This window comes from Cucurbita pepo, chromosome 4 (assembly GCF_057944985.1).
Source record: "Cucurbita pepo subsp. pepo isolate OVF chromosome 4, ASM5794498v1, whole genome shotgun sequence".
Lineage (NCBI taxonomy): Eukaryota > Viridiplantae > Streptophyta > Magnoliopsida > Cucurbitales > Cucurbitaceae > Cucurbita > Cucurbita pepo.
In genome coordinates this window covers 4,232,224-4,256,790 of record NC_141801.1, presented here as the reverse complement: position 1 = coordinate 4,256,790, position 24,567 = coordinate 4,232,224, and the positions used below count along the sequence as shown (strand labels likewise).

General features: G+C 36.2%; 4 protein-coding genes and 1 non-coding gene across 7 annotated transcripts; 1 reads left to right on the top strand and 4 right to left on the bottom strand.

The window, feature by feature from the left end:
- Window positions 1-995: 995 nt before the first annotated feature.
- Window positions 996-5,479, bottom strand: LOC111792349 (cold-regulated protein 27). Of its 2 annotated transcripts, none has more exons than XM_023673748.2 (5): window positions 5,131-5,479; window positions 4,189-4,347; window positions 3,810-4,092; window positions 1,802-1,911; window positions 996-1,699 (listed from the first exon to the last, which is right to left on the bottom strand). In XM_023673748.2, the coding sequence occupies exons 1-5, from the start codon at window positions 5,317-5,319 to the stop codon at window positions 1,664-1,666; spliced, it is 777 nt and encodes a 258-aa protein (XP_023529516.2). In that variant the 5' UTR covers window positions 5,320-5,479; the 3' UTR covers window positions 996-1,663. The 2 variants fall into 2 exon arrangements, with proteins under 2 accessions (XP_023529516.2, XP_023529517.2); XM_023673749.2 differs by having other exon boundaries at window positions 3,810-3,965; window positions 4,158-4,347; window positions 5,131-5,477.
- A 3,348-nt stretch (window positions 5,480-8,827) lies between these two features.
- On the bottom strand, window positions 8,828-11,554 carry LOC111793969 (thioredoxin M3, chloroplastic). Its single transcript, XM_023676062.2, has 2 exons — window positions 11,255-11,554; window positions 8,828-9,575 (listed from the first exon to the last, which is right to left on the bottom strand). Exons 1-2 carry the CDS (start codon window positions 11,430-11,432, stop codon window positions 9,256-9,258), a joined length of 498 nt encoding a protein of 165 aa, XP_023531830.1. The 5' UTR covers window positions 11,433-11,554; the 3' UTR covers window positions 8,828-9,255.
- Window positions 11,555-12,961: 1,407 nt separating this feature from the next.
- Window positions 12,962-13,034, bottom strand: TRNAR-UCU (transfer RNA arginine (anticodon UCU)). Its single transcript has one exon. It is a non-coding gene; the product is annotated as a tRNA-Arg (tRNA).
- Window positions 13,035-13,342: 308 nt separating this feature from the next.
- MCCB (3-methylcrotonyl-CoA carboxylase) lies at window positions 13,343-19,654 on the bottom strand. Its single transcript, XM_023673603.2, has 10 exons — window positions 19,347-19,654; window positions 19,142-19,261; window positions 18,577-19,011; window positions 18,352-18,442; window positions 17,824-18,065; window positions 17,567-17,731; window positions 16,350-16,424; window positions 15,288-15,419; window positions 13,776-13,832; window positions 13,343-13,691 (listed from the first exon to the last, which is right to left on the bottom strand). The coding sequence occupies exons 1-10, from the start codon at window positions 19,560-19,562 to the stop codon at window positions 13,488-13,490; spliced, it is 1,737 nt and encodes a 578-aa protein (XP_023529371.2). The 5' UTR covers window positions 19,563-19,654; the 3' UTR covers window positions 13,343-13,487.
- A 109-nt stretch (window positions 19,655-19,763) lies between these two features.
- DJ1C (Class I glutamine amidotransferase-like superfamily protein) lies at window positions 19,764-24,393 on the top strand. 2 transcript variants are annotated; one of them, XR_015420571.1, is made up of 9 exons: window positions 19,764-20,063; window positions 20,231-20,431; window positions 21,734-21,883; window positions 21,978-22,157; window positions 22,418-22,495; window positions 22,980-23,180; window positions 23,541-23,678; window positions 23,753-24,207; window positions 24,276-24,393. XR_015420571.1 is itself a non-coding variant. In XM_023673604.2 (8 exons), the coding sequence occupies exons 1-8, from the start codon at window positions 19,830-19,832 to the stop codon at window positions 23,963-23,965; spliced, it is 1,395 nt and encodes a 464-aa protein (XP_023529372.2). In that variant the 5' UTR covers window positions 19,764-19,829; the 3' UTR covers window positions 23,966-24,393. The 2 variants fall into 2 exon arrangements, 1 of the variants encoding a protein (XP_023529372.2); XM_023673604.2 differs by having other exon boundaries at window positions 23,753-24,393.
- The last annotated feature ends 174 nt before the right edge of the window (window positions 24,394-24,567 follow it).

Genomic DNA, 24,567 nt, shown 5'->3' with positions numbered 1-24,567 from the left:
CTCACGCTAGGATCAATAGAGGGAAGATTTCGATCTATGAATGTGGACTTCTCTATCAAGGATGCTTATGCATACTAGTAGGTGATGGGCTTAGGCACAAGATATTAACAGAGGCCTACACTTCACCACTTTTCATGCATTCAGACAGTACTAAAATATACCAAAACTTGAAGATCATACAAGTGACCGCAATATGAAGAAGAACATTATAGAATTCATGAGTAAATGGTTGGTTTCTAAAAGCATTAAGACAGAAAACAACGAAGCTATTGCAACCTCTAAGTGTCCAAGAGTGGAAGTGGGCGAACATAGAGATGGATTTTATCGTGGAATTGCCAAGAACATGAAAAGTTATACGGTGATATGAGTGATCATTCATAGATTCACCAAGTTACCATAATTCTTGCATAGAAAGGCTACCTATACTACGGACAATTGAGCACAAATGTAAATAAAAGAGGTAGTCAGATTACACATGGTGCCAGTGTTGATAGTGTCAGATCTGACCTTTGCTTCACATCTAGTTTCTAACGTAGTCTCCAAAAAAGTGTTGGGTACATAATTGGACTTCTGCTTTTCACCCACAAACAGATAATTAGACATTGAACCAAACTTTGGGGGATGCACACCTACATATTTGATTTCACAGACAATTTGGACTCCAAGCTATACCTAATAAAGTTTTCTTATAACAGTTATCAAGAAAGCATCAGTATGTCCCCATTCAAGGCCCTACTACCAAAAACGCTAATGGTTCCAGTTTGTTAGAACAAGGTGGGTGAATACAAATGATTAGGACCAGAGGGTATATTTATTAACACCAGGTATACAAATTATATATGAAACAATTAGTAATAGGTGTAGAATACATAGCTCAATACAAATTGAATAACATATATAAATCTAGTATATACTTTGGTATTTAATATTATCACTTATATTATCTATGTACGGAAGAGGGAAAAAAAACCTAGTTATTGTAGTTCAAATGAGCAAAACAAACAAAAAGAAGTAAATAGTATATATGAGGTATATATGGTGTTATACATGAGTGTCAAAATGAAATATGAAATAATAATAATAAACAAGTTGTGTAACATAACGTATATAGGGTGTTGTATGAACATGTATGAAAATTTCAGTTGAAAGACTCCTAATAATAATTTACACTTGAGATTCCTAACAGAGGTTCAAAACGAGAGTATTTGAAACAAACTAAAAAAGTGTGTATCTATCTCACTATCAGGGTGTCTTAGCTTCTGTATAACTAATACCTATATTCAATAACCTACACCCTATTAGAATTTCCATTTTTTCAACCTCTAAGAAAAAGGAAAACAGGAGAAAAGAAAGGGTTAACATATATTTAACTCAATATTTGAACTAGGAAAAAGTTTAGTTTGTACCATATACAAACATATTTTCTCCTTCTTGCTGCACATCTTCTGGTCAAGAATTATGGCCGCCATTTCCCTTGTTTTCTTTACAATGCTCTTTCGAATCGGAAACAAAACCATGTCGTATTTGGCTAGCGAGCTTGAACAGACCATTTTTCACATGTTGGAATGAAATGTTGTCAGCTCCATCTCATAAAGTAACACAAATCTGAATTTGGAGGCATCAAGTTTTGAGGATGTTCTGAAGACAGTGTGGCGTCTGGCTTTTATCTTTCTAATGATGGTCTTTTATATGGTACTACCTGCAGGATCAAATAGTAGCAAATTTGGTCTTTGATACACCTCGTACAATGCAATTATAAGTTTTCCAAAGAGAAAAAATCGAAGGCAATCCCGAGTTGTACCTGGTCATTGGCCGAAGAATCAGAAGAAGCTTTCTTTAATCTTTTTGCAGTAGGCATGCCACCAGACACCTCTCCTGGATGATTATCCACAAAGTTTTGATCGGAAACTTCTGCATAGAAGACAATGACAAAAGAGCACCAAGTTAGCTTGACAACAGTTAGTGAACATCCTCTAAAAACGAAGTTATATTTCAAATAATATTCAAAAGCGCCCTGGAGGGTATTCATAGCCTTGCAATAAAATAACCAAAGAACTAATTAAATCCAAAATACTAAACTGGACTGATTATCTAACATCTCATCCTACATCACCCCAAAAAAACTTAGAAAATTCATAAGGTCCATAGGAATTATGAATCTTATTAAGTTGATGTGTTAAATTCCAAGCAGGCGATGTCGAGGAGACTTCTTTAACAGAGAGTACGGCATCATGCACTTGAGATGGGACAGGAAGAATTCAACCTAGCCAAGGGATTGATCCTTGAATTAAACAAGCGGGATTGTGCCCTTAAGAAACATTTATTTGTTATTTCCTGCTTAATTATGAATGCATGAGTCATTCAGCTTTGTCAAAGGTAAGCTTTAAATCTCCTTATGCTCAAAGATTCAAATAATTTTGTCGATCATTTTACCCATAACAGGGAAACTATTCTTCAGCAGTTCTTCTACTCTACAGGAAAATTGAGACCCATTAGAGTGTCACCAAGACTGCTCTTTTCTCTTCCTTCAACTCCAATATTGAATGTCGGAATCCTTTTCATTCATGAAAGAAGGCTAATTCCTTATGCCTCATGGCTCCTCTAATTCAACTAAAGTGTTATTATCCCAAGAATTGTCTGCTTATTCATTCTGAAACAGCAACTGACTACTGTCCTAGAATTAGCACCATCACTCTGGCTTCATCTTGCAGTTCATCAATATCCAGAATGCAGTCCATCATAATAACATCTACTTGGTTTTATTCGTTTTTTCCACTAATGCATTGTACAACAATGCTCATCTAACTTTAAATAAAATACTTCCTACTTTTTCACTTATAAATATACATCAAGCAACTTCAAATAGAAAAGATATGCAATCACATCCATGAATTATAAATTGTGAAATTGCATGAAGAATTGTGACCCTAAATCTTGTGTTCCTAGCATAAACACTAAAGATCTTGCAATGGGAAGAAAGTATCACGACACTGTAAATCATGTCAAAACTGTCCCATTAATACCATTACTAAGAAGATAACAATGCTAAAACTATCCCATTAATATATTAGAATATAAAGAATTTCCATTGCTAAGAAGATAACCATATTAAATCTATCCCACTAACATATTTGAATATAAAGAATTTCCATTGCTAAGAAGATCACCATGTTAAAACTATCCCATTAATATATTAGAATATAGATAATTTTCATTGCTAAGAAGATAACACAATATCCTAAGCTTAATGTACCAATTTGACAACTCACATGCTGTAAGTCATATCTTTAACTCCAGAAACCCTCTCATATTCTTCTTACCTCCGGAGGAAATACATTTGTGAACACAAAATTCAACAAACACGTAATAAGATTGGACAGAAAATTTGCAGGACTTCATGTGGTGCAAGCAAAGTGGCAAACTAGTGGGAACACCACGAAGAAATCGTCATATTGGTACATCAATAACAAAACTAACTCAGAAAAATGAGTGCACCTGAAGGGTGCCAAAGATGGTGAGTACTAGAACAATTATTGCAAAAACCTTCACCATTACAAAATATGATTTCAAGGAACAACAGTAAAACATGAAGTATATAGTCAAATCACTATCACTATGTACATGCATAGTGCGGATATAGGCTACAGATTTTGATGTATAAATTAGAAGGTAGAATCAATGATCGATGAGTTCAGGTGTGTGTCACTGCCAGAGGCTGGGAAGGCATATAATGTACTTAGACAACAGAAAATAGTATTTAAGAATTAACATAACAGAGTATATAAAACTTATGACATCAATGAAAATACCTGTAATTATTGTATAAGACTCACGACAGCATGGAGGGACCTGCTGTGAACTTCTGGCAGCTCGATAGGAGTTTTTCGTGTTTCTTAAGTGTCTCCTATCACTAAAACTTCCAGATTCTTCAAGGAGATCAGGAGTCTCCGGAGTACACTGCTTTCCTGCAGAAGGAAAACGATTTATCCAAACATCGTCTAAAATAGCAGGATAATCGGCTATCCTTTCCAATAAAGGATCATTCCTCCCAATGTTAGCCTTCTGCCAGGAGGCATCTTGAAGGACCATCAACTAAAAAATATATATAACAAGAGCAAATCATTAAGGAAGTAGAGGAATGAGATAGGGGAACTCACTCCCACTCTTGCTGTGGATGTATTGCCTCACCTCTGAAGAAGATATATGAGGCATGCTCGGCCTGCAACGCATTTTCTGTTTTGAGGACAAAGCTTGCAAGCATCTATATTGATGCAACTCTTGAACAAAAGATGCTTCTAAAGAACCAAGATATGATCTGTGTTTCTCATCTGTCCAATGTGTTTGCACCTGTTCATAAATTTTCAATTAAGAACCCCATTTCCGCCTTTCCATTCAATTGTGAAAATTTGCACCTCAAAGAAAAATGTCCCTAAAGTTGGATCAAAAGTTTTTTTTAACTAAAATTAGGAGGACATGACTCTGATCGACAATTAATGAAACCATTCCCCATTTTTTTCACATGAAATTTTCAAATTGTTCCCTAATATAGAGTTTAATCCTTAGGCTTAGATATTCAAAATGAATCCTGTATAAACAGAACTGCTAAAACTTGAGAAATTCAAAGAATCAAAGCTCATTTAAAAAAAATGAATCTAAAAGACTTGACTCAAAATTCATCCATGATTTAATTTGAAGAAGCCCGAACACTAAAACTGATACTCCACAGAAAAAAAAAATTAGAGTAATAACAAAACCGAGCATTGCAAAAGAATTTCTCCTCCATGGCCATTGAAGCACAAAGGGAAAAACGGTGAACACAAGGCATTGAAACTGCAATAATATACAAGTACAACCACCCCTGTATTGCAGGTTTAAAATAAACCCAAATGGGAGGTACACCAAGACCACTTCAGCTTAAAAATATCTAAAGAAACAACAAAAATCTCTCATAATCAGACATATTAGTTTCCAGTACACAAAAAATAGGTCACACACCACACGATCTCCAAGTGCTACGTTGAAAGGGAAAACAAAGTACAATCAACACACAACTCGTTCATACCGAGGAAAACCCACATCATACTTCCAAGAAACAGCAAAAAAGAAAAGGCAAAAGAGTCGGAAACTTACCGCATCCAGTTGCAGACAGCGATGAGAAGGAAAATCCTTGAAGCGATCAACAGTAAGGGAAGAAGAGTAGGATTGGGAGTTCAAACAAGTCAAGTCGCTGGCAGAGGACGGGGAGGGTGGTTGTCGATCTACAACCGGCGGCGACATGGACGACGGCGTATGAGGAAGATGTAGAAGATGGTCGCCCATTACGAATGGATCAAAGATGGAAGAAAAGCAAATAATGGAATGAAATCAAAGAACAAGGAATCGTGAGAGAAAATTTAGGTCCGAAACCCTCTCGGGATTCAGGGTCGTGCAGAAACGGAGAGAGAGAGAGAGAGAGAGAGAGAGAGAGAGAGAGGCGCAACCCAAATAAAAGGCTCCACATGGGCTACGCTTTTACACGTGTAAAACCCGTCAGCATAATGCCACGTCATCCGGATATAAATATCTTGGCCCAATGTCAGCCAGATATTTTTATCCGCACACATTAAGATGTGCATTGGAGATAGAATTATAAATTAGAAACGACTCCCTCACCGCCGTTTCTCCACGCGCTAAACCGATATTTTTTCGCGCGTGAGCTTCACATCATCTCACTTTCTTCTTCATTAAGAAAAGATTTAAAATAAAAATTATAAAAAAAAAAGTCAAAATGACTATTTAACCCTTTGAAAACTTGTTTCTATTAATTTTTTGAATATTTTTTTGAAAATATCTTCCTTCTTTTTAAAATTATATTAATTATAAATTCTTTTCCTTTTCTATTACAAAATTTTAAGTGTTTTTTTAAAGGTCTCACAAGTGTTTCTTCAAAAAAAAAAATAATAATAATAAATAATAATAATAATAATAACTATTTTTATGTCTAATAAATCTTTAAATTTTTAATTTTTATATTTTATGTCAACATGTATATTAGTACAAATTTTAATATTTTTTTAACATAAAATTCATTTTATTGGAAGAATTGATTAGAATAAAATTGAAATAAATAATAAAAAAAATTAGTTATTATTTATTTTAGTTTAGTTTGTTTATTAATTATGACGTCAGCATGACGTAGGGAATTTGTGAGACACGCTCCATGCGAGAGCGTAGTTTTGTATTTGTGGAGGCGGCTCATTCCGTCTCCATTTTGATTTCTTTAAGAATTTAAAATTTTATATTTTGTCACTTCCATTATTTTAATTAAGTTTAAAAATTATTTTATTTTAATATCCATATCCTAATTCCACTTTATAATTGATTGATCTACCTCTTTAACAAGATATCAATTTTTTCTTTATAATTTAATTTTTTATTTTATTTTAACGAACGCATATATTAATCACCGAATAACTTTACCAAAACTCATCTTAACACTATCCTTTTCTACTGATTCAATCTAGGTCAAAATGAGAAAAGAGAGACCAACTCGTGAACACTAGAAAGATTTCGATGATTCTAATTATATTGTTAAAGTCTTTTTCAAAATAGTTTTTCGAGCCAGTCTCGGATGACACTCCAGAAAATGCAAACACCTATTTACCTCGTTCAATGGTTGGGAATTGACTGAATAGGAGGAATCCGAACTTGGAGCTTGAGAAATGGAATAGATAGGGCCCCACAAGTTGAAAATCCATGGTTTCAATCCGTCCCCAAACAAAGGAGAGGGTAATCTAAGCTAAGGGAAAGGTGATAAACAAAAAAAAAAAAAAAAGTGTTTGGCTGAATGGTCTCAATAAATATTGTTTCGGCTGTAACATTTAACTTAAACTCATGAACCTGTTCTGTAACACGATAAAAAAATGGAGTGTTTTTTGTAACAATTTTTTTTTTAATAAAATCTTATTAAGGAGTAAAATTGACGTTAATATTACGAACACTAAGTCTAGTGATAAAAAATCAAACATCTCATTATTCCATTTTCTTTAAATAATTGAATGATATATATTTTACAAACTCGACTAATGTTGTTATTAGTTAGTTATCTTCATCTTTTAAATCTTCATTATCTCATTTCATCTCCCTTCTACGTCTAGTTTCAGTATTGATTTATGGCAACATGTTCATAAGCCGGTTTTCATTTGTTAGAAAGAATTTGTTGCTATTTTACTCGAGCAGCTTAAAAATAGAGAATTGAGACTTCGTTATTGCACACTTTTTAGCTCTTTTTTGCTCTCGTTCTTACCATTGCTTAAAAAAAATTTAGTTAAAGGGTTTTCGCACATAGCTACAAATTGATGTCACATCCAAATCATATAACTTTAAGCACTAGTTTATGGCATTCTAATTTTACAACAAAAGCTATGATTATAAAAAGCATATGACTAGAGAATAATATTAAAAAAAATAATAATAAATACTATAATAGAACAAGATAAAGCAAATTTAGAATAAAGTATTAATAATGCATTATCATGACATTTTTGTTCCAAATAAAATATCTAAATGCACTTTTTTTAGTTTGTTTCTTAAAAAAGTAAACATAATATCATGGAAATGTCATAACCAATAATGATTTTTTATAATTCAATGACATAAGTTCATTTGATGGCAAAAGGACATATTTACAAGGTGACGTGCATAATGAGATCAGAATTTAGGATAATTTTTTAGCTTTATTTTGAAAGGTTTGAAATAATATAATTTTAAGATTATTCTTGATATGATTAAAAAATTTGCTTGAATCTACTTAGGTTCATTTATTTAATAATTAATTGTATTATTGTGAGATCCCATATTGGTTAGGGACGAAGCATTCTTTGTAAGGGTATGAAAACATCTCCATGCTAGACGCGTTTTAAAAACCTTGAAGGAAAACCTAGAAGAAAAAGCCCAATGAGGACAATATCTGCTGGCGGTTGGGTCGTTACAAATGATATCAGAGTCGAGCACCAAGCGATGTGCCAACGAGGAGGATAAGCCTCAAAGGAGGTGGATACGAGGCGGTGTGCCACCAAGGATGCTAGGCTCTGAAGATGAGTGGATTGAGGTGTCCCACATCTCTTGAAGAAGGGAACGAATGCCAGCGAGAACACTCGGCCCCGAAAGGGGGTGGATTGTGAGATCCCACATCGATTGGTGAGAAGAACGGAGCCGGGGTGGATACGAGGCGGTGTGCCACCAAGGACATTGGGCTCTAAAGAGGAGTGGATTGAGGTATCCCACATCTCTTAGAGAAGGGAACGAGTGCCAGCAAGGACACTGTGCTCCGAAGGGAGGTGGATTGTGAGATCCCATTGCGAGATCCCAGAGTGATAGGGTTTTAAAACATACAACTGCTCGACTTGGACAGTTGTTTTTTTAGCTGAGTATGTTTTTTAGCGATTAATAATATTTAGCATTGTTTGATAATTAAGTGATATTGGCTCAAATTAGACCACCCTATTACCTTCAATGATATTGTCATAGTCTATTTATATGAGGATTGACTTTGGTTTTCTTTCCATTCTTCTTAATAGGATTAGATGAAGGTTGAATCGAGTGTCTTTGCCTTTTATTGGGTTGTGGGCATTGGAGGTGGATGCTTACATGATCTCATCTCTCCCCACCCCGGCTCGAGGTGGGCTTTTGGGCTTTTGGGCCTTTGGGCTACTAACTTCATCTAGGCTCAATCTAGTTTCGGGTCAGGTATAAAGAGACATTCTTAAGCATAAAAAGTATAATAAAAAATAAAACTTCCTGAAGTTATCCATATCAGAATCATCCATCAAATGTCTAGAAACAATACTTAAATGCTTCAATCCTATTTAATCAAATGATGGTATCCAACGTATCATCAGAAAAGTGAAACTACAAATACCCGACCAAAAGGTTAGAGATTTCAATCCCGTCACCAATGTTATCGAAATAATAAAGAAAAACCGAAAAATGCAAGCAATTTTTAAGTAAGAAAATGGCTCAGAACTCCCAAGTAGTTTCACCTAAAGACCATAACAGTGAAGTGTGGATTTGCCATGTAGCCATCATCATAGGTTAATGAGGGCTATGCGATCAACTACAGTAAGAAACTTAACAGTGAAGTATACTCTTATATACAGCTCAAGAACTAGTAGCCTAGTGTAAAGCTTTACGACAAAATATCCGACCAGCTCGAACAATCAAGGGGGTCAGGTCAACCTTGCAAAGGATGTCCCATTTGATTTCCATGCATCCATCCTACTGCTTGAGGACCCTTTCGATGGCAGCAATATAGAAATCTTTTGGCATGGTACCAATGACACTTTCACACTTCTCCCCATTCTTGAACAACATAACCACAGGAACAGCCTTAATTTCATAGTCTTCGGCTATTTGCAAATCTTTGTCAGTATTGAGTACAAAGCATTTGAGCTTCCCCTCATAATCAGCAGCTAGCTCATCGATGACTCGATGCACCATTCTACATGGTCCACACCAACTAGCATAAAATTCAACTAGGACAGGGATTCCACTCTCTAGAATCATTTTGTTCCATGACTCTTTAGTAACCACCTCAGCTGTGTATGCCAATATAAGATTATTCAGAGAGGCATTCTTGAGATGGAAATCCAAATAGTTACACCAATTTTATCAATTAAAAACTGGACAAAAATGAGCATCAAAAGTATTAATACTAAAGTTCTTGCAAGAGAGTAACTACTAATCATACCATATGTGAACACCCTTAATCAACTAGCAATTTACATAGTATACAGTAAGGTTCGACCATTATTAGAGACCAATGGATTAGAAAGAATAGTTTATAGGATAAAGAAGCCCTTGAACAAGGGAGAAAGGATGACTTTCAATGATGCAAAAACATAAGACCATCATCATAGTATATTCATACAAGATACTGACTCCACAGGTAAAAATTTTAGAAAACAAAAAAATAACCCAGTATACTGCATACATACTTGAAACAAGAAAAGAGATGAAGTAGTAATATCACCAGATAACAACATTCAGAAACAAATGTTAAATTGGGTAAGTCTATGTGTAAAATGATGGGGAACATACAACAAGACCTTATATTTATATATATTCTTTATAAAAGTAAGAAACACAATGAATGAAGACTGAGCAAAAATAATCATACTACCGTTTCATCAAGATGTAGTCCAGAGAGTCAGAAAAGACATTCTAACTTTGTCAGAACAAAGAACAAAGATTTACTCTCTATACTTGGAATGCTAAGTGTCTTCAGTAACTATGAAAAAGAAGAACAAACTCAGATAAAAAAAGTTCTAAACGTTGCATTAAAAACTAGTAATTCAAGCTGATAACAGGAGTGATCATGCATGACAAGCTCAACAAAAATCATATGCAAGTGTAGTTTACTAAGCAGGTACAAAAAAACATTAACGTGTATCTAAGTGCAGTTCGTTCTATGTCAAAACAAGTAGGGTTTCCACAAGTAAATGGACATCAGATAGCTATGAAACATATTCATCCATGCGCTGTTTCTATTCAAATCTTCAAGCAGGGCATGATTGAAAACCCTAATAATGCATTAGTTACTCCCTTCCTTTCCCGTAGTTACCAAAAAAAGTTACCATGAAGTAGCAATTTCGGAATTGCTCTCGTTAAAAGCATCATAATACACCAGGTAAAAAAAAAAAAAAAAAAAAAAAAAGGCAAAACGTTTAGATATTGAAACACTACACAGAGGAGACAATCAAATTTTTCCTAAGATTTGTACGCGTGTTGCGCAATTCATTGAACAGATCTTGAAATCTTTTTATTTCAGGAATTTGCGACAATTCCAGCTTTCCTTCACACCGCAAATTTAAGATTGGATCTCGAAATAATACGAACATTACCAACATTACTTTAACTGTCCGTAAACTAAGCATAATTAGAGGAAAAGGCAAAACATATGATCGGAATCAGAGATTAAATTGAAAACCATCTCATATGTAATCAAAGTCAATCTCCTTGTAGCTCAGTCATTTAAATCCTCATCAACAATCACATTTATTGTACTAAATCTAAAATAAGAAAATCACAATAATCAAGATCTCATCCGCCGCACACAAAGACAGAAAGAGTGAGATCAACATCTAGAACGTAGTAAAACCTACAATAACTCATTGATTTCAGCAGAAAATTAGAGAAACGTACCAAACGGGCGAGTACAGCATACAAACAAAACAACACAAAACGTAAAGCGAAAACAATGAGAAAAACCAAAAACCTTTAGGTTGACTGACGCATTGAACGTTGAGGGTGAGAGAAGCATTCCGAGCCCTAATCCGGCGATGGAGACGCAGATTGGAAGGAGGCGAGAAAAAGCAAAGTGAATTGAGGTTAGAATGGGAGGAAATGCAATTGGGAAGGGTTTGAGGAACGGAGAAAGGCAAGGAGGAGGCCATGGACAAGAGAGAAGGAGGAGGAGCAGAGAAGCAAAGGAGATCGGAAATCAAACGGCATGCGAAGTGGAAACAATCAGTGGGCAGAGCCGCAGAAAGAGAGACGGAAGGGAAGTGGAGATTTGACGCGTCTTTTCTTTTATTATTATTTTTTTCATTAATTTTTTAATTTACATTTTCTGATACGTAAGTTCGCTGAAAGAGATGAGTGCCCTTACGACTGTAACGTGTGGTTATTATAATATTTTTATTTTTATTTTTCATTTTTTATTTTTTTTAGACATCAAAATTTTAAAGACAGTTCGATAGGGTTGTTAATATGATACGATAATTCTACTCAATTTTAAATTTTTAAAAAATAAAAAATTATTTTTAGTTAAAAACCCGACCAACCTACAAATTGGATTATAATCCAATCTCATATTTAAAAAAATAATTAAAAATATTTAATATTTATAACTGAAGTTATCAATACGTTTTCGTTTATAAATGTTTAACATTAATACTATTCATAAAAATTCATCTAATTTCTGACGATTATGGCAAATATCTAAGATGATAAAGAACTAAATTCTAAATTTAATTTAATTTTTAAATATTTTTTTTAAAGATTATTCCAATATTAAGTCAATGATGAGAATCTTTTTAACGATTATTTGAACGTTGGTCTAATTAGATGAAATTAAAAATTTAAGTATCACTATTTTCGCTAGACGACCTTTGACAATAGCTAGATCTATCTTAACAACCATGCTTTCGACTAATCTAATCAATTGAAGAGTTCTAATAGTTTTATATTTTTCTTAAAACTTTATTTGATATATATATATATATATTTTGTCTAGTGATTGTAAAACAAAAAATACAAATCTAGGCACGATTTGATAACTACTCGATTTTTGTTGTTTTTTGAAAAGTCATTAAAATTTTTAATTAAATTTCAAAAATCAAATAGTTATTAAACGAGTCCAGATCTTTATTATTTTATTTGGATCTAGATATACACTTTTTCTCGCATCCGACACCTAAAGCTGAGATATATTAGTCTAAAAAATGAAATATGTGTTAAAATTTTGAACATTTGACTTTATAAAAGGACTAAGTACTATATGTTTAAAATTGAAATATGTTCGTGAAATATTCGTCTAAAAAAAAGTTAAAATACTATTCCGTCCTTATAATTTGAATCTCTTGTCTATCTACATCTCCGTGCTTGGAGTAAATCTTTAAACTAGTCCCTACAATAATAAAATTTTCAAACAATATTTAATTTCTAATTATTATTATTTAACTAAGTTTAGTAAAGGTGAGTAGATTTATTTAGAGTAGAGTTATTAAAATGAAATGAAACAAAAAATAAAATAATAAAAAATGAAATGAAACAAAAAATAAAATAATAAAAAATGAAATGAAACAAAAAATAAAATAATAAAAAATGAAATGAAACAAAAAATAATAAATAATAAATTAAACAAAGAATAAAATGAAAAAATAAATAATAAATGAAACAAAAAATAATGAAAAAATCAAAGCACGCCCAGTGGGATTCGAACCCACAATCGCCTGATTAGAAGTCAGACGCCTTATCCATTAGGCCATGGGCGCTTTGTTTTTACATTTACTATTAATTATATATAATCTATTTCCTTAACATGATCGGATTCTTTATTCTAAAAGGTACAAAATTATAATTTAAATAATTAAAATGCGTCCTAATCTTAACGACGCTTTTCATTTGGTTGAAAATATTTAATGGATTTTTTTTAATGGAATGAAATTTAAAAATTTTAAATGATCAAATAAATAATTTAAAAATTGCCTAAAAAATTAGAGACCGTTGATTTAATGAAATCCGATCATGAGCCGATGAACAAGTATACAAGATTAAGTAATAGTAAAAAGAAGATGGGAAGGAGCATCCAATTTCCATAGCAGAAGAGCTTTTATTCTTTGATTATTTTGAATGTTTCACAGCACATTGAAACAGATGAGCAGCAATCATCCGTGTTGCTAACAACAACTACTATAACAGAGACATATCTGTTGCATACTGCAATTTTACATTCTAAATACACCAAACTTTGTATCTTCGGGGGCACGGTTCTGGGAAGCCGAGATGCACAGCCCGATAACCTTTCTTGTGTCGGCTGGGTCGATGATTCCATCGTCCCACAGCCGAGCTGTGGAATAATAAGAACTTCCTTCTCGCTCGTATGCGTCGACTACCTTTGCCTTGAATCTTTCCTCCTCTTCTTTCTCCCACTGCCCAAACAAAGGTTATAGAAACTAGAACTTGGTGATCTTAGGAAAGAGTACTCATGTTCATCAGATTGAACTAAGCATTACCTGAATTCCTTGCTTCTTCTTATTGCTCTTTTCTATCTGACTCAGAACCCCAGCAGCCTTTATATTGCAAATGTAACATTTTCTCAAGAAATTAGTGAAAGTCTTAATATGAGTATGCTAAGGTTGTTAACAAAATACACCTCTTCCAAACAAGACAAATAATAAGACAGACACATGATTAAGGAACAAGTGAACAAGTAAAAGTTAGTAGTGCAACATAAAACTTTCGGTAACAGCCCATGCCCACCGCTAGCAAATATTGTCCTCTTTAGACTTTTCCTTGAAATATTGTCCTCTTTAGACTTTTCCTTGAGGGCTTCCCCCTCAAGGTTTTTAAAACGCATATGCTAGGAAGAGGTTTCCATACCCTTATAAATAATGCTTTGTTCCTCTCTCCACACCCTTTGGGGCCGAGCGTCCTCGCTGGCACTCATTCCTCCTCCAATCGATGTGGGATCTCACAATCCACCCTTATTTGGGGTTCAGCATCCTCGCTAGCACACCGCCTGGTGTCTGGCTCTGATACCATTTGTAATAGTTCAAGCGCACTGCTAGCAGATATTGTTCTCTTTCGGCTTTCTCTTTCAAGCTTCCCCTTAAGGTTTTTAAAATGCGTCTACTAGGGAGAGGTTTCCACACCCTTTATAAAGAATGCTTCGTTCCCCTCTGCAACCGATGTGGGATCTCACAATCCACCCCCTTTTGGGACCCAACATCCTCGCTAGCATTCATTCTTCTCTCTAATCGATTTGGGATCTCACAATCCACCCCCCTTCGGAGCCTAGCGTCCTCGCTGGGACTCATTCCTCTCTTCAATCGATGTGGGATCTTACAATCCACCCTCCTTCGGGGCTCAGCGTCCTCGCCAGCACACCACCCGATGTCTGGCTCAATACCATTTTTAACAACCTAAGCCCACCTCTAGTAGATATTGTCCTCTTTGGGCTTTTCCTTTCGGGCTTCCCTTCAAGATTTTAAAACGCATCTGCTAGGGAGAAATTTCCACACCCTTATAAAGAATACTTCGTTTCCCTCTCCAACCGACGTGGGATCTCACAATCCACCCCCTTTTGGGACCCAACATCCTCGCTAGCACTCGCTTCCCTCTCTAACCGATATGCGATTTCACAATCCACTCCCCTTCGGAGCCCAGCATTTTTGTTGGCGCTCGTTCCCTTCTCTAATCGAGGTGAGATCTTTCACTTTCATACACAAGTAAGAGAAATTTTGTCTACTAATATGGGATTACTTAGCATACATAATGCCATATCTTATGTTATAAACATAATAACGAGACATACAGTATTTTACGAGATAAACCCCCCTGGAATGCACCACACATTGACAACCTTATCTATCCCTTTACATCTATAAGAATATCATAATCAGAAAGCTGAGATTTAGAGAAAAAAAAATGCCAGAAAGAAATTGAAACTTCTTATATACGATGGTTCCCAGCATAGTAAAGGAGAAATATAGAGCAGAGATTGGAAATATCAGCACAAAATCTACCTGAGCACCACCCATCACAGAGATTCGCGCATTTGGCCATAAGAACAAAAAGTTGGGACTGTATGCACGACCACACATTGCATAATTTCCAGCACCAAAGCTTCCACCGACGATGATAGTAACTTTAGGGACCTAATTTCGTCAAATTCAATTAGTGAGAAGATATATCAGGGAGAAACCATTTCAATAGCTAGTTTGTTCTTTCTTTTTTAGTACCAAATCACAGGGAAAATTCAACCAAATGAGTAGCTAAAGACATTTATCTGAAATGTTATACGGTGGCTTTTTAGCTGACATAGAATTATTTTGATACCACTAGTTTTAACGTCCAAGCATCAACGGTCGAATGTTCTAAATTGTTTATACTTAAAACACAAAACAGTATTTAATCATGACCATAAGATATCCAATATAACAGAGTTGGACAAGACCAAGTATCTCCAGCCAGGGAACATCTAGTAGTAGTGCAGTAATATGCAAGACAACAAAGGCATCTGTTTCAACCTCTATCTAGTGATTAGGAAGATTACCAATAAAAAGCCTCCCCTACTAGTAGAAATAGCATATCTAGAATTAGATAGTTGAAGGGGCCATATATTCAATCAAACAAAGTTACAAGAGCACAAACAATTGAATAATGAAAAGAATAACCATCAAATTTACACTTGTCTTTCCTCAGCCGCGAGTGAGGAGGTCGGACTAACAAGCGAGAAACGTCGACTTTGATGCGCTAGCTTACTAATAATAATGGGCTTTTTCAGATTGACAAAAATCTATTCCATTATTCAATAACATATGTGCTACTTAGTAGTCGAAACTCAGAGAGACATCAAGATGAGTGATTTATTTGACTCTCAGCTTATTGATTCATTTCGGGTATATCAAATACCAACAAGATCGCAAGAACACAGTAACCTCATCTCAGACCACTTCCTAGGTACCAGTCACCGGTCATCACATAAATATGTAGCCTATTTTCAGGGGTTCTAGCATAATGGATGTGTAGATATCAGTCGCACCATTCAAATAATTTTTGATAATAAGAAAAGGTTGGAGACTGACCTTTGCACAAGAAACTGCCATGACCATTTTGGCCCCTGATTTTGCAATACCATTTGCTTCAGATCTTGAGCCAACCTGCCAAACTAATAACATCACCTACCAGCTTCCACCAATCTCGACAACTTCTCTTTAATAAGAAATACAATTGAAACTAGAAGTAAATCCACACAAAACGATAACAAGAACAATTTACCATTCTATCTAGAAAAGACAAACATATAGTTTAATTTATTTACACACATGGGCAAAATGAACAATTCTCAAAACTTCAAAGATGAGCAAACAGAGAAAAAAAACAGTACAAATTTTAAATAAATGAAAATGGCGCCTAAGCTACCTTTTTCTTGGATAATAAACATAGAGATATGTTCACATAAAGCCAAAAGAACAACCTAAGGACAAGGGGTAGAGATAACCCTTCCCCAAAGCTCAACTAAAGGAAGACCTTCTAGTTGTTAATAATCTTGGGAAAGCTATAATAATAAAAGAAACTTGTGTGATTTGTGCACCACCAAGAGGCACTATGCTGCACATACATACAAAAGCGTCTGAAAATGTCTGATACTTTAAGCCTTCTATCCATGTTACATATGCTAGAAGGAGAATCTGAGAATTTGTAACAGCCCAAGTCCATCGCTAGCAGATATTGTCCTCTTTGGGTTTTCCCTTTCGGGATTTCCCCTCAAGAGTGTTAAAACGCGTCTGCTAGGGAGAGGTTTCTACACCCTTATAGAGAATGCTTCGTTCTCCTCCCCAACCGATGTGGGATCTCACAGAAATAGAATAAGGCATTAAGGCGGTGCTAATTGTAAGGATTGAATTGTCTTTTGTGCAAAAACTGTTAGAGGTTATAGGCCCAACAGAATATATAGGAAGGAGGTTTAATGTGATAATATATTTGTGTTAAGTAGGAATGATCCTAGACTGTAACAATAGAATATTAGCCCTCTTGAAGAGTTTGGGAGTGCATTTTTTTTTGCTGTTTTAAATATGATCGTATATTTTGTGTTCGGCACCTATCCAATCCACTTTCCAAATATTATGCATCTATCTGTAGAAAACAAACAAACCATTCTTGGGCCAGATGTAAAACATGACCCTAAGGTCTTAGAGTCTGAAGTATGAGTAAAACTTTACAGATTGAAGATCAAAACGTCATAACTTAAGAACAAGTCATCTGAGAATTCTAACATGGTAAGTAAACGGATGTCACATACCATAAATCCAGTGATATTCTGAAGAAAGACCAAAGGAATTTTCCGCTGTGTGCATAGCTCGATGAAATGAGCCCCCTTTAAAGCAGATTCGTTAAATAATATACCATTATTTCCAATAATTCCTACAGGCTGACCAAAAATTCTGGCAAAGCCTGTAACAAGAGTCTGCAATCCATACAATTTAGATTATGAGCTTTAGAAAGATCAAGAAAGAACAAGTAAAAAGTAAGCAATTTAAGTTTTATGAATGCACTCACTGTTCCATATAGTTTTTTGAACTCATCAAATTCACTTCCATCAACAATTCGAGCTATGACAGAGCGAATATCAAAAGACTGTTTATGATCAGTAGGGGCAATGGACCGAAGTTCCCTGACATCATATAATGGCTCCTTGAAGTCTTCGTTTACGTTTTGCACTTCATTTATCAAACCTTCTTTCCCAGCCATGTGTAGATTCTTAACTATGTTTCTCCCAAGAGCCAGAGCATGCATTTCATCTGCATAAAGTTGTAAATTACATGAACAAGGAGAGATTTTTGTGCACTTTTTTTTCTAATCTAACCCAATTTTTACATGAATTTGCGTGGGAAGCACAAAAATGATTCCACTTCACATGAAAGGGTCCATTTAGGTAATACAATATGATATACAATATTGTTACGACTCTAGTAAACAGCACATACATATTAAGAAATGTATAACTTGACGAGGAACGAGAAACGAAACTATAATAACTTTAAAAGTTATGAACTTGATGCTCAAAGCACAAATGTTCTAAATTACCTTGCGCAAAATAGTCAGAAACTCCAGATGTTTTGCAATGTACACTAGCACCCCCTAAGTCCTCTGCAGAGACTTCCTCACCTGTAGCAGCCTATTTTAACATCTTATCCAGAAGAAATAGAATTAGAGACAAAGCCACCACAATAGTTCAATGTCCTTTAAATTTAACAAGCATTCACAGAGATAAATGCAAGCTAATAGAAACACTCCATGAGAGAAACTGACCTTCACCAATGGCGGTCCTGCAAGAAATATAGTTCCGTTTCCTTTGACCATCACGCTCTCATCAGCCATGGCAGGAATATAAGCACCCCCGGCCGTGCAAGAACCCAATACAAGAGCTATTTGAGGAAGACCTTCGGCAGACATAACAGCTTGGTTATAGAATATTCTGCCAAAATTATCCCTATCAGGAAACACCTCGGCTTGCTTTGGAAGGAAAGCACCTCCACTATCAACCAGATAAATGCAGGGTAAATTGCATCTAGCAGCAATCTCCTGAGCCCTTAGATGTTTCTTGACTGTGATGGGATAGTAAGTCCCCCCCTTAACGGTGGGGTCATTGGCTACAAACATACAAAGTCGTCCATGAACAGGCCCTATCCCAGTGATTATCCCAGCAGATGGCAAGGGCTCATCATACAGTTCATGGCCTGCAAGCTACCCCATATTTTAAATTGAATGAAGGCATGCTTTTAAGAATAGTTCGTAGAAGTTCATCAAAGAAAGAAAATACTAAGGTAATTGGTGACAAACAACGGAGAAATTAACTGGATTGGCAGCAAAAAACCTGAGAAAGCTCAAGAAAGGAAGAGCCAGGATCAAGAAGGCGATCAATCCGTTCTCTGGGAAGTAGTTTATTTCGACTTTCATTTCTCTTCACAGCTTCCGGCCCGCCCCCAGCTAGAACCTGCAAGGCACATAATCACCCAAAGATCAACCGAAATCCCAATAGAAAGCACAAACAACCCATTTCCAAAGGAGTAGTGGTAGACCTTGTTGATATGGGAACGAAGCTCGGTAATGAATCCACCCATGGCCTCAGAGTTTCGAGCGAAGGCGTCGGAGCTCCGATCAACGCCATCGGGAAGGACGCCCAAGCAGAATTCCCTCCTCCGAGGAGGAAGAATCTGGCCGGAAATCGATACCCATGAATTGGAGGTGAAAAAGGATGAAGAAGAAGCTGCTCTTCTCGAAAATGTTCTCAACATCTTCTCTCCGAGTTAGCTCCGATCAAAGATCAGTCCGATCGTTTTATCCCGCTCTCATCCTACCTGTAAGTTCTATCCGATTCGTTCTTTTTCTTAACAAATAAATAAAAATAATAAAATTGCCGTATTTAATTTGATCTCATTTTAATGATCACTCAACTTAGAATTTGAAAATTACTATAAAAAAGTCAAAAAAGAATATTTTTAGGGTATTGGGCTTTTGGATACGATTTGAAGGGGATGAGATATTGAGAGCGTGGTGTTTCAATGGCGACTTACTCGATACCAACTGCTCTGCTCAAGCTCTCTCCCATGGCGGTACCTGCCACCATCACTGTTTCATCTCCATCGTTTACTCTAACGGCATCCGAACAGCGGAAAACAATTGCCACGAAACTCTCGGCGACAGCCACGAGAACCCACTCTCCGACTTCTCCTTCAACGCTATCGAGTTCCGGTACGATGGCTGCGAGTTCATCTCCATCTATGCCTCTCAAGAAGGTCCTTCTACGATATCCATTTTGGCATTTCTTCTTAACCTTATAAAATCATTGTGGGTTTTCCATTTCTTGATGAATCAACGAGTAACTAATCTTGTATGATCGATTTTCTTAAGACTGTTTAGAAGAGGGAAAATAATACTGAACTCCTCATGTGTATGTGGGCAGGTTCTGGTTCCTGTCGGATTTGGAACTGAGGAAATGGAAGCTGTTATTATAGTTGATGTTTTGCGTCTAGCAGGGGCCGCCGTGACTGTGGCGTCGGTGGAACCAGAGCTTGAAATCGAAGCTTCTGGGGGTATGAAATTGGTTGCTGATACCTTAATCAGTGCATGTTCCAATGAAGTTTTCGACCTTGTAGCTTTGCCTGTAAGTACTTTCACTTATAAGTAGAATTGCCGCCAAGTTCTAGACTGCTTCGTAATTGAGAATCCTTCGAGGAAAATTAAGAAGTGAGACAACAGATGCTAGAGGCATAAAATGGCTGGAAAGCTGCCGTATTAATACATTGGTTTAAATCTTACTTTAGTCATTAAACTTTCATATTAGTCTATTTCGATTCGATTCATGAACTTTCAAACCTAACGAAACCATTTTTGTCAGCGTTTTTATTATTGTTATTATGTGTACAACACATTAGTAGGCTCAATATCAAATTAGAAACAGGTTTTGTGTTTTTTTCAACACGATGAATAAACTGGCTCTGAGGTCCCACATCGGATGGAGAGGGGAATGATGCATTTTTTATAAGGGTGTGGAAACCTCCCTAGTAGACGTGTTTAAAACCTTGAGGGGAAGCCCAGAAGGGAAAACCCAAAAAGGACAATATCTGCTAATAGTAGGCTTGGGTTGTTACAAATGGTATCAGAGCCAGACACCGGGCGATGTGCCAGTGAGGAGGTTGAGTCCCAAAGGGGGGTGGACACAAGGTGGTGTGCCAGTAAGGATGTTGGGCCTCGAAGGGGGTGGATTGAGGGATCCCACATTGATTGGAAAGGGGAACGAGTGCCAGCGAGGACGCTGGCCTCAAAAGGGGGTAGATTGTGAGATCCCACTTTGATTGGAGAGGGGAACGAAACATTCTTTCTAAGGGTGTGAAAACCTCTCCCTAGTAGGCACGTTTTAAAACCTTGAGGGGAAGCCCGTAGGGAAAGCTCAAAAAAGACAATATCTGCTAGTGGTGGGTTTGGACTATTACACTGGCTAAGACTAAAATAGTTTTCTATTCAGGTTTAGCAACTAAAACTAATTATTTGAAAAGATGAGGTTGTAAAATAGAACTATTGAAGCCAAAATGTGCATGGTAATTGACAAGTACCATCAACCAAGAGGCCAAATATGAATCTCTCTACCCCTAAAAGTTATTACAAAGAACAATTGAAAGTTTATGAACCAACATGAAATAAGTATATGAGAACTCATAGGTAAAACCAGGATTTGCACCCTCTTGAAAGTTTTTCTTTCTGAAACATATTGTTCAGTGGTTTTGTGGGGCATGACAGTGATATATTTCTTAATAGAACTGGCATAACTCAGCTACATTTGGGTCTGTAACAATTTTTGGACTTGAGTTTTGATTTTCATTTGGCACCATAAGCATCTCAGTGCTGTAAATGACATGTCAAAGATTATTGTCACATAAGATTATGATAATTATGTGTTCATTGTTAGGGAGGGATGCCTGGCTCTGTAAGATTAAGAGATTGTGAAATACTGCGGAAAATTACCAGCAGACAAGCTGAAGAAAAGAGACTGTATGGAGCTATATGTGCTGCTCCAGCAGTCACCCTTCTGCCTTGGGGACTTATAAGAAGAAAACAGGTAGCTCAGTGGAGTCAAATTTGATTTCATCTAGTTCATTAGAAACTATGACTTTATGCAGGCTTGCTAATTATGGTGTAGTTTGTTATTCAAGACAACATGTCACCCTGCATTCAATGACAAGCTCCCACAATTTTGGGCTGTTAAATCAAATATTCATGTGTCGGGAGAGCTCACAACAAGCCGTGGCCCTGGAACTACTTTCGGATTTTCTTTAGCTTTAGTTGAGCAGCTCTATGGAGAATCAGTTGCTAAGGAGCTTGGAGAATCTCTGGTGAGGTTTATTGTTGATCTTCTATATAATATTTTCTTGGTTATTTTTGGCTGTCGTTGTGAAACTCGAACAATCCCATTAGGTTACTTATTATTTCACTTGTAATCTTCATAGTCGCGCTGAGCATTCAATTTACCTGGACGTTTTTTTTTCCAATGCTATTATTCTCCCTCACATGAAACCTTCCTTTCAGAAATTATCAAACTCGCACGTTCTGTAACTAAATTGCTTGAGTTCGCTTTCTTATGATTGTATTTCAGCTAATGGATTCTGAGAATGATTGCCCTCGAAAGGAAGAATTCAACAAAGTTGACTGGTCTGTTGATCATATTCCTCGTGTAAGTCGCCCTAAACTGTGTTTGATTCGTAAGTCTTGAAACTAAGTTACTCCGAATGATAAATTTTTCTTTAGATGGTAGTAATCAATCGACAATTTCGTACGTTAAAAGTGAGATTGTAACCATCCCATGGCTATTTGTCCTGATTATAATCGTTGTTCATTGCCTTTTTCTAGATAAATTAGACTTTGTTATAAACGTTTTTGACTATTTTCGGAAATGGAAAAACCGAAAATGTGTTTGGACAAACGTTTATGTTCTAAAAGGAAGTTCTCGAGTCAGATATCAAATTCAAATTCGAACTTTATGCCTTGCAAAACATTCCTCAAGTTTCTTTTTGACAGGAAAACAATATACCATTCCAATATTTAATAAGAGGACATGATTCTTCCCGAAATCAATGCTCCAATTTGCTTGAATCACATAAGAGAATATTATGTGCATAGATTTTGCAACCTTAAATGTTCTTTGTTTTCTTGCGCAGGTTCTTATCCCAATTGCAAATGGCTCTCAAGGGATTGAATTAGTAACCATTGCTGATATTTTGCGACGGGCTAAGGTGGATGTCGTGATTGCTTCAGTTGAAAAGTCACGTCAGATTTTAGCTTCGACGGGAACAAAAGTAGTTGCTGACAAGTTGATTAAAGAAGCTGCAGAATCAATATATGATCTAATTATTCTTCCGGTAATGCCATTGAAATTTCTGAAAAACTTGATTGACTTTGATTACTCAATTCCAGACAGCTTGTTGCTTCACGAAGTGTTGTCTGGTCATTGGAACTGTTTGCCTGTTTGCTGTATTCTCATAACCATTGTTGTGTTCTCTTCACATAATTAGTAAATTCGTCTCGTTTTCTTAATATAATTTATTGATGTTGCAACTTTATGAATGCCTTGCTACCGTAATCTGTCCATCGGCAACAGAAGTTTCTTGCTTCGTTGTCGATTTAATAAGTTTTCGTAATCTTGTAGCTGTTTGTCCTTCATGTTTCTAGATATTCTTTCCTTTCGACTCAACGTCACAATTCCTGCCATAAAATTTCAGGGGGGAGCTGCAGCAGATGAGCGGTTTAGCAAATCCCGGATCCTTAAGAGAATGCTCAAAGAACAAGACGCCGCCAAAAGGATATACGGTGCAGTCTGCTCTTCACCTGCAGTCCTGTTCAAACAGGGTCTACTGAAGGTAATATGGAAGCCCTATACCATCCTTCTGTTCCTACATGATTGCAAAGCTCAAATATTTCTATTGCCAAACAGGACAAAAGAGCAATTGCTCATCCATCTCTGGAAACCGAGTCGACCCATGAAGTAAATGCTGCAAAAGTAATTATTGATGGTAAACTGATAACGAGCAAGGGGTTTTACAATGTAATAGATTTTGCATTGGCTATTGTAAGCAAGCTTTTTGGCCATGCGAGAGCGAGAAGTGTAGCAGAAGGTTTGGTTTTTGAATATCCTAGAGCTGGATGATGTACCTGTCCTAAGTCCTTATAATGGCAAGCGATCTTCCGATCTTCGAGTAACGGATAGTGTTCATACAGTTAACACTAACTTCACCTCCACTCTTGCTATCGAATCAAGGAAACTATCCGAGAGAGTATCATATTCAACCGTCTTATTGCCTCGAGACTGCCTTTGAAAAATAGTCAGTGATCACTGTAATTGTGAGCTGCGAGCATCGTGCAGGTTGATAACGTGTTGGCTGGGAGAAGGTATAAACGTCAAAATACGACTACGTTAACCGAGTCTTTTGTGTAAATCTGTAAATCTACAACTGCAGGAAATTCGGTTTGGAGCTGATTCACACAGCTGCTTTGTCTGAGAAGATGGGACATATTCGCTCTAAGTGAATTGTGACAAAGTTTCATTATGAAAGCATGAACACAAAATTTCTCTCATTTTTTTTCTTTGAAGTTGCATCTGCACATTATTCTAGGAATCTACCAGGGTTTCCACCCATCTTGAATTACCCAGCAATTATTTATGTTGTAGCGAGTGTGTATGGGTTGGGTTGAAACTTTTTTTGGACCAACCCAAAATTTCGAGTTAGTTGCGTTAGTGACCTGATAGTT

Bases quoted from the DNA above. Each gene is read 5' to 3' on its own strand.
- LOC111792349 (XM_023673748.2), bottom strand. From the start codon at position 5,319: ATGGGCGACCATCTTCTACATCTTCCTCATACGCCGTCGTCCATGTCG. The intron at 4,348-5,130 runs GTAAGTTTCCGA...ATTTATGAACAG, and splicing joins GCTGTCTGCAACTGGATGCG to GTGCAAACACATTGGACAGA. The intron at 1,700-1,801 runs GTACAACTCGGG...TTGATCCTGCAG, and splicing joins ATTCTTCGGCCAATGACCAG to GTAGTACCATATAAAAGACC.
- LOC111793969 (XM_023676062.2), bottom strand. From the start codon at position 11,432: ATGGCCTCCTCCTTGCCTTTCTCCGTTCCTCAAACCCTTCCCAATTGC. The intron at 9,576-11,254 runs GTTTTTGGTTTT...TGGCATACACAG, and splicing joins ATGCGTCAGTCAACCTAAAG to CTGAGGTGGTTACTAAAGAG.
- MCCB (XM_023673603.2), bottom strand. From the start codon at position 19,562: ATGTTGAGAACATTTTCGAGAAGAGCAGCTTCTTCTTCATCCTTTTTC. The intron at 18,443-18,576 runs GTCAGTTTCTCT...ATGTTAAAATAG, and splicing joins CAGGACCGCCATTGGTGAAG to GCTGCTACAGGTGAGGAAGT. The intron at 16,425-17,566 runs GTATGTGACATC...TTAGTTTGGCAG, and splicing joins AGAATATCACTGGATTTATG to GTTGGCTCAAGATCTGAAGC.
- DJ1C (XM_023673604.2), top strand. From the start codon at position 19,830: ATGGCGACTTACTCGATACCAACTGCTCTGCTCAAGCTCTCTCCCATG. The intron at 22,496-22,979 runs GTAAGTCGCCCT...TTTCTTGCGCAG, and splicing joins CTGTTGATCATATTCCTCGT to GTTCTTATCCCAATTGCAAA. The intron at 23,181-23,540 runs GTAATGCCATTG...ATAAAATTTCAG, and splicing joins ATGATCTAATTATTCTTCCG to GGGGGAGCTGCAGCAGATGA.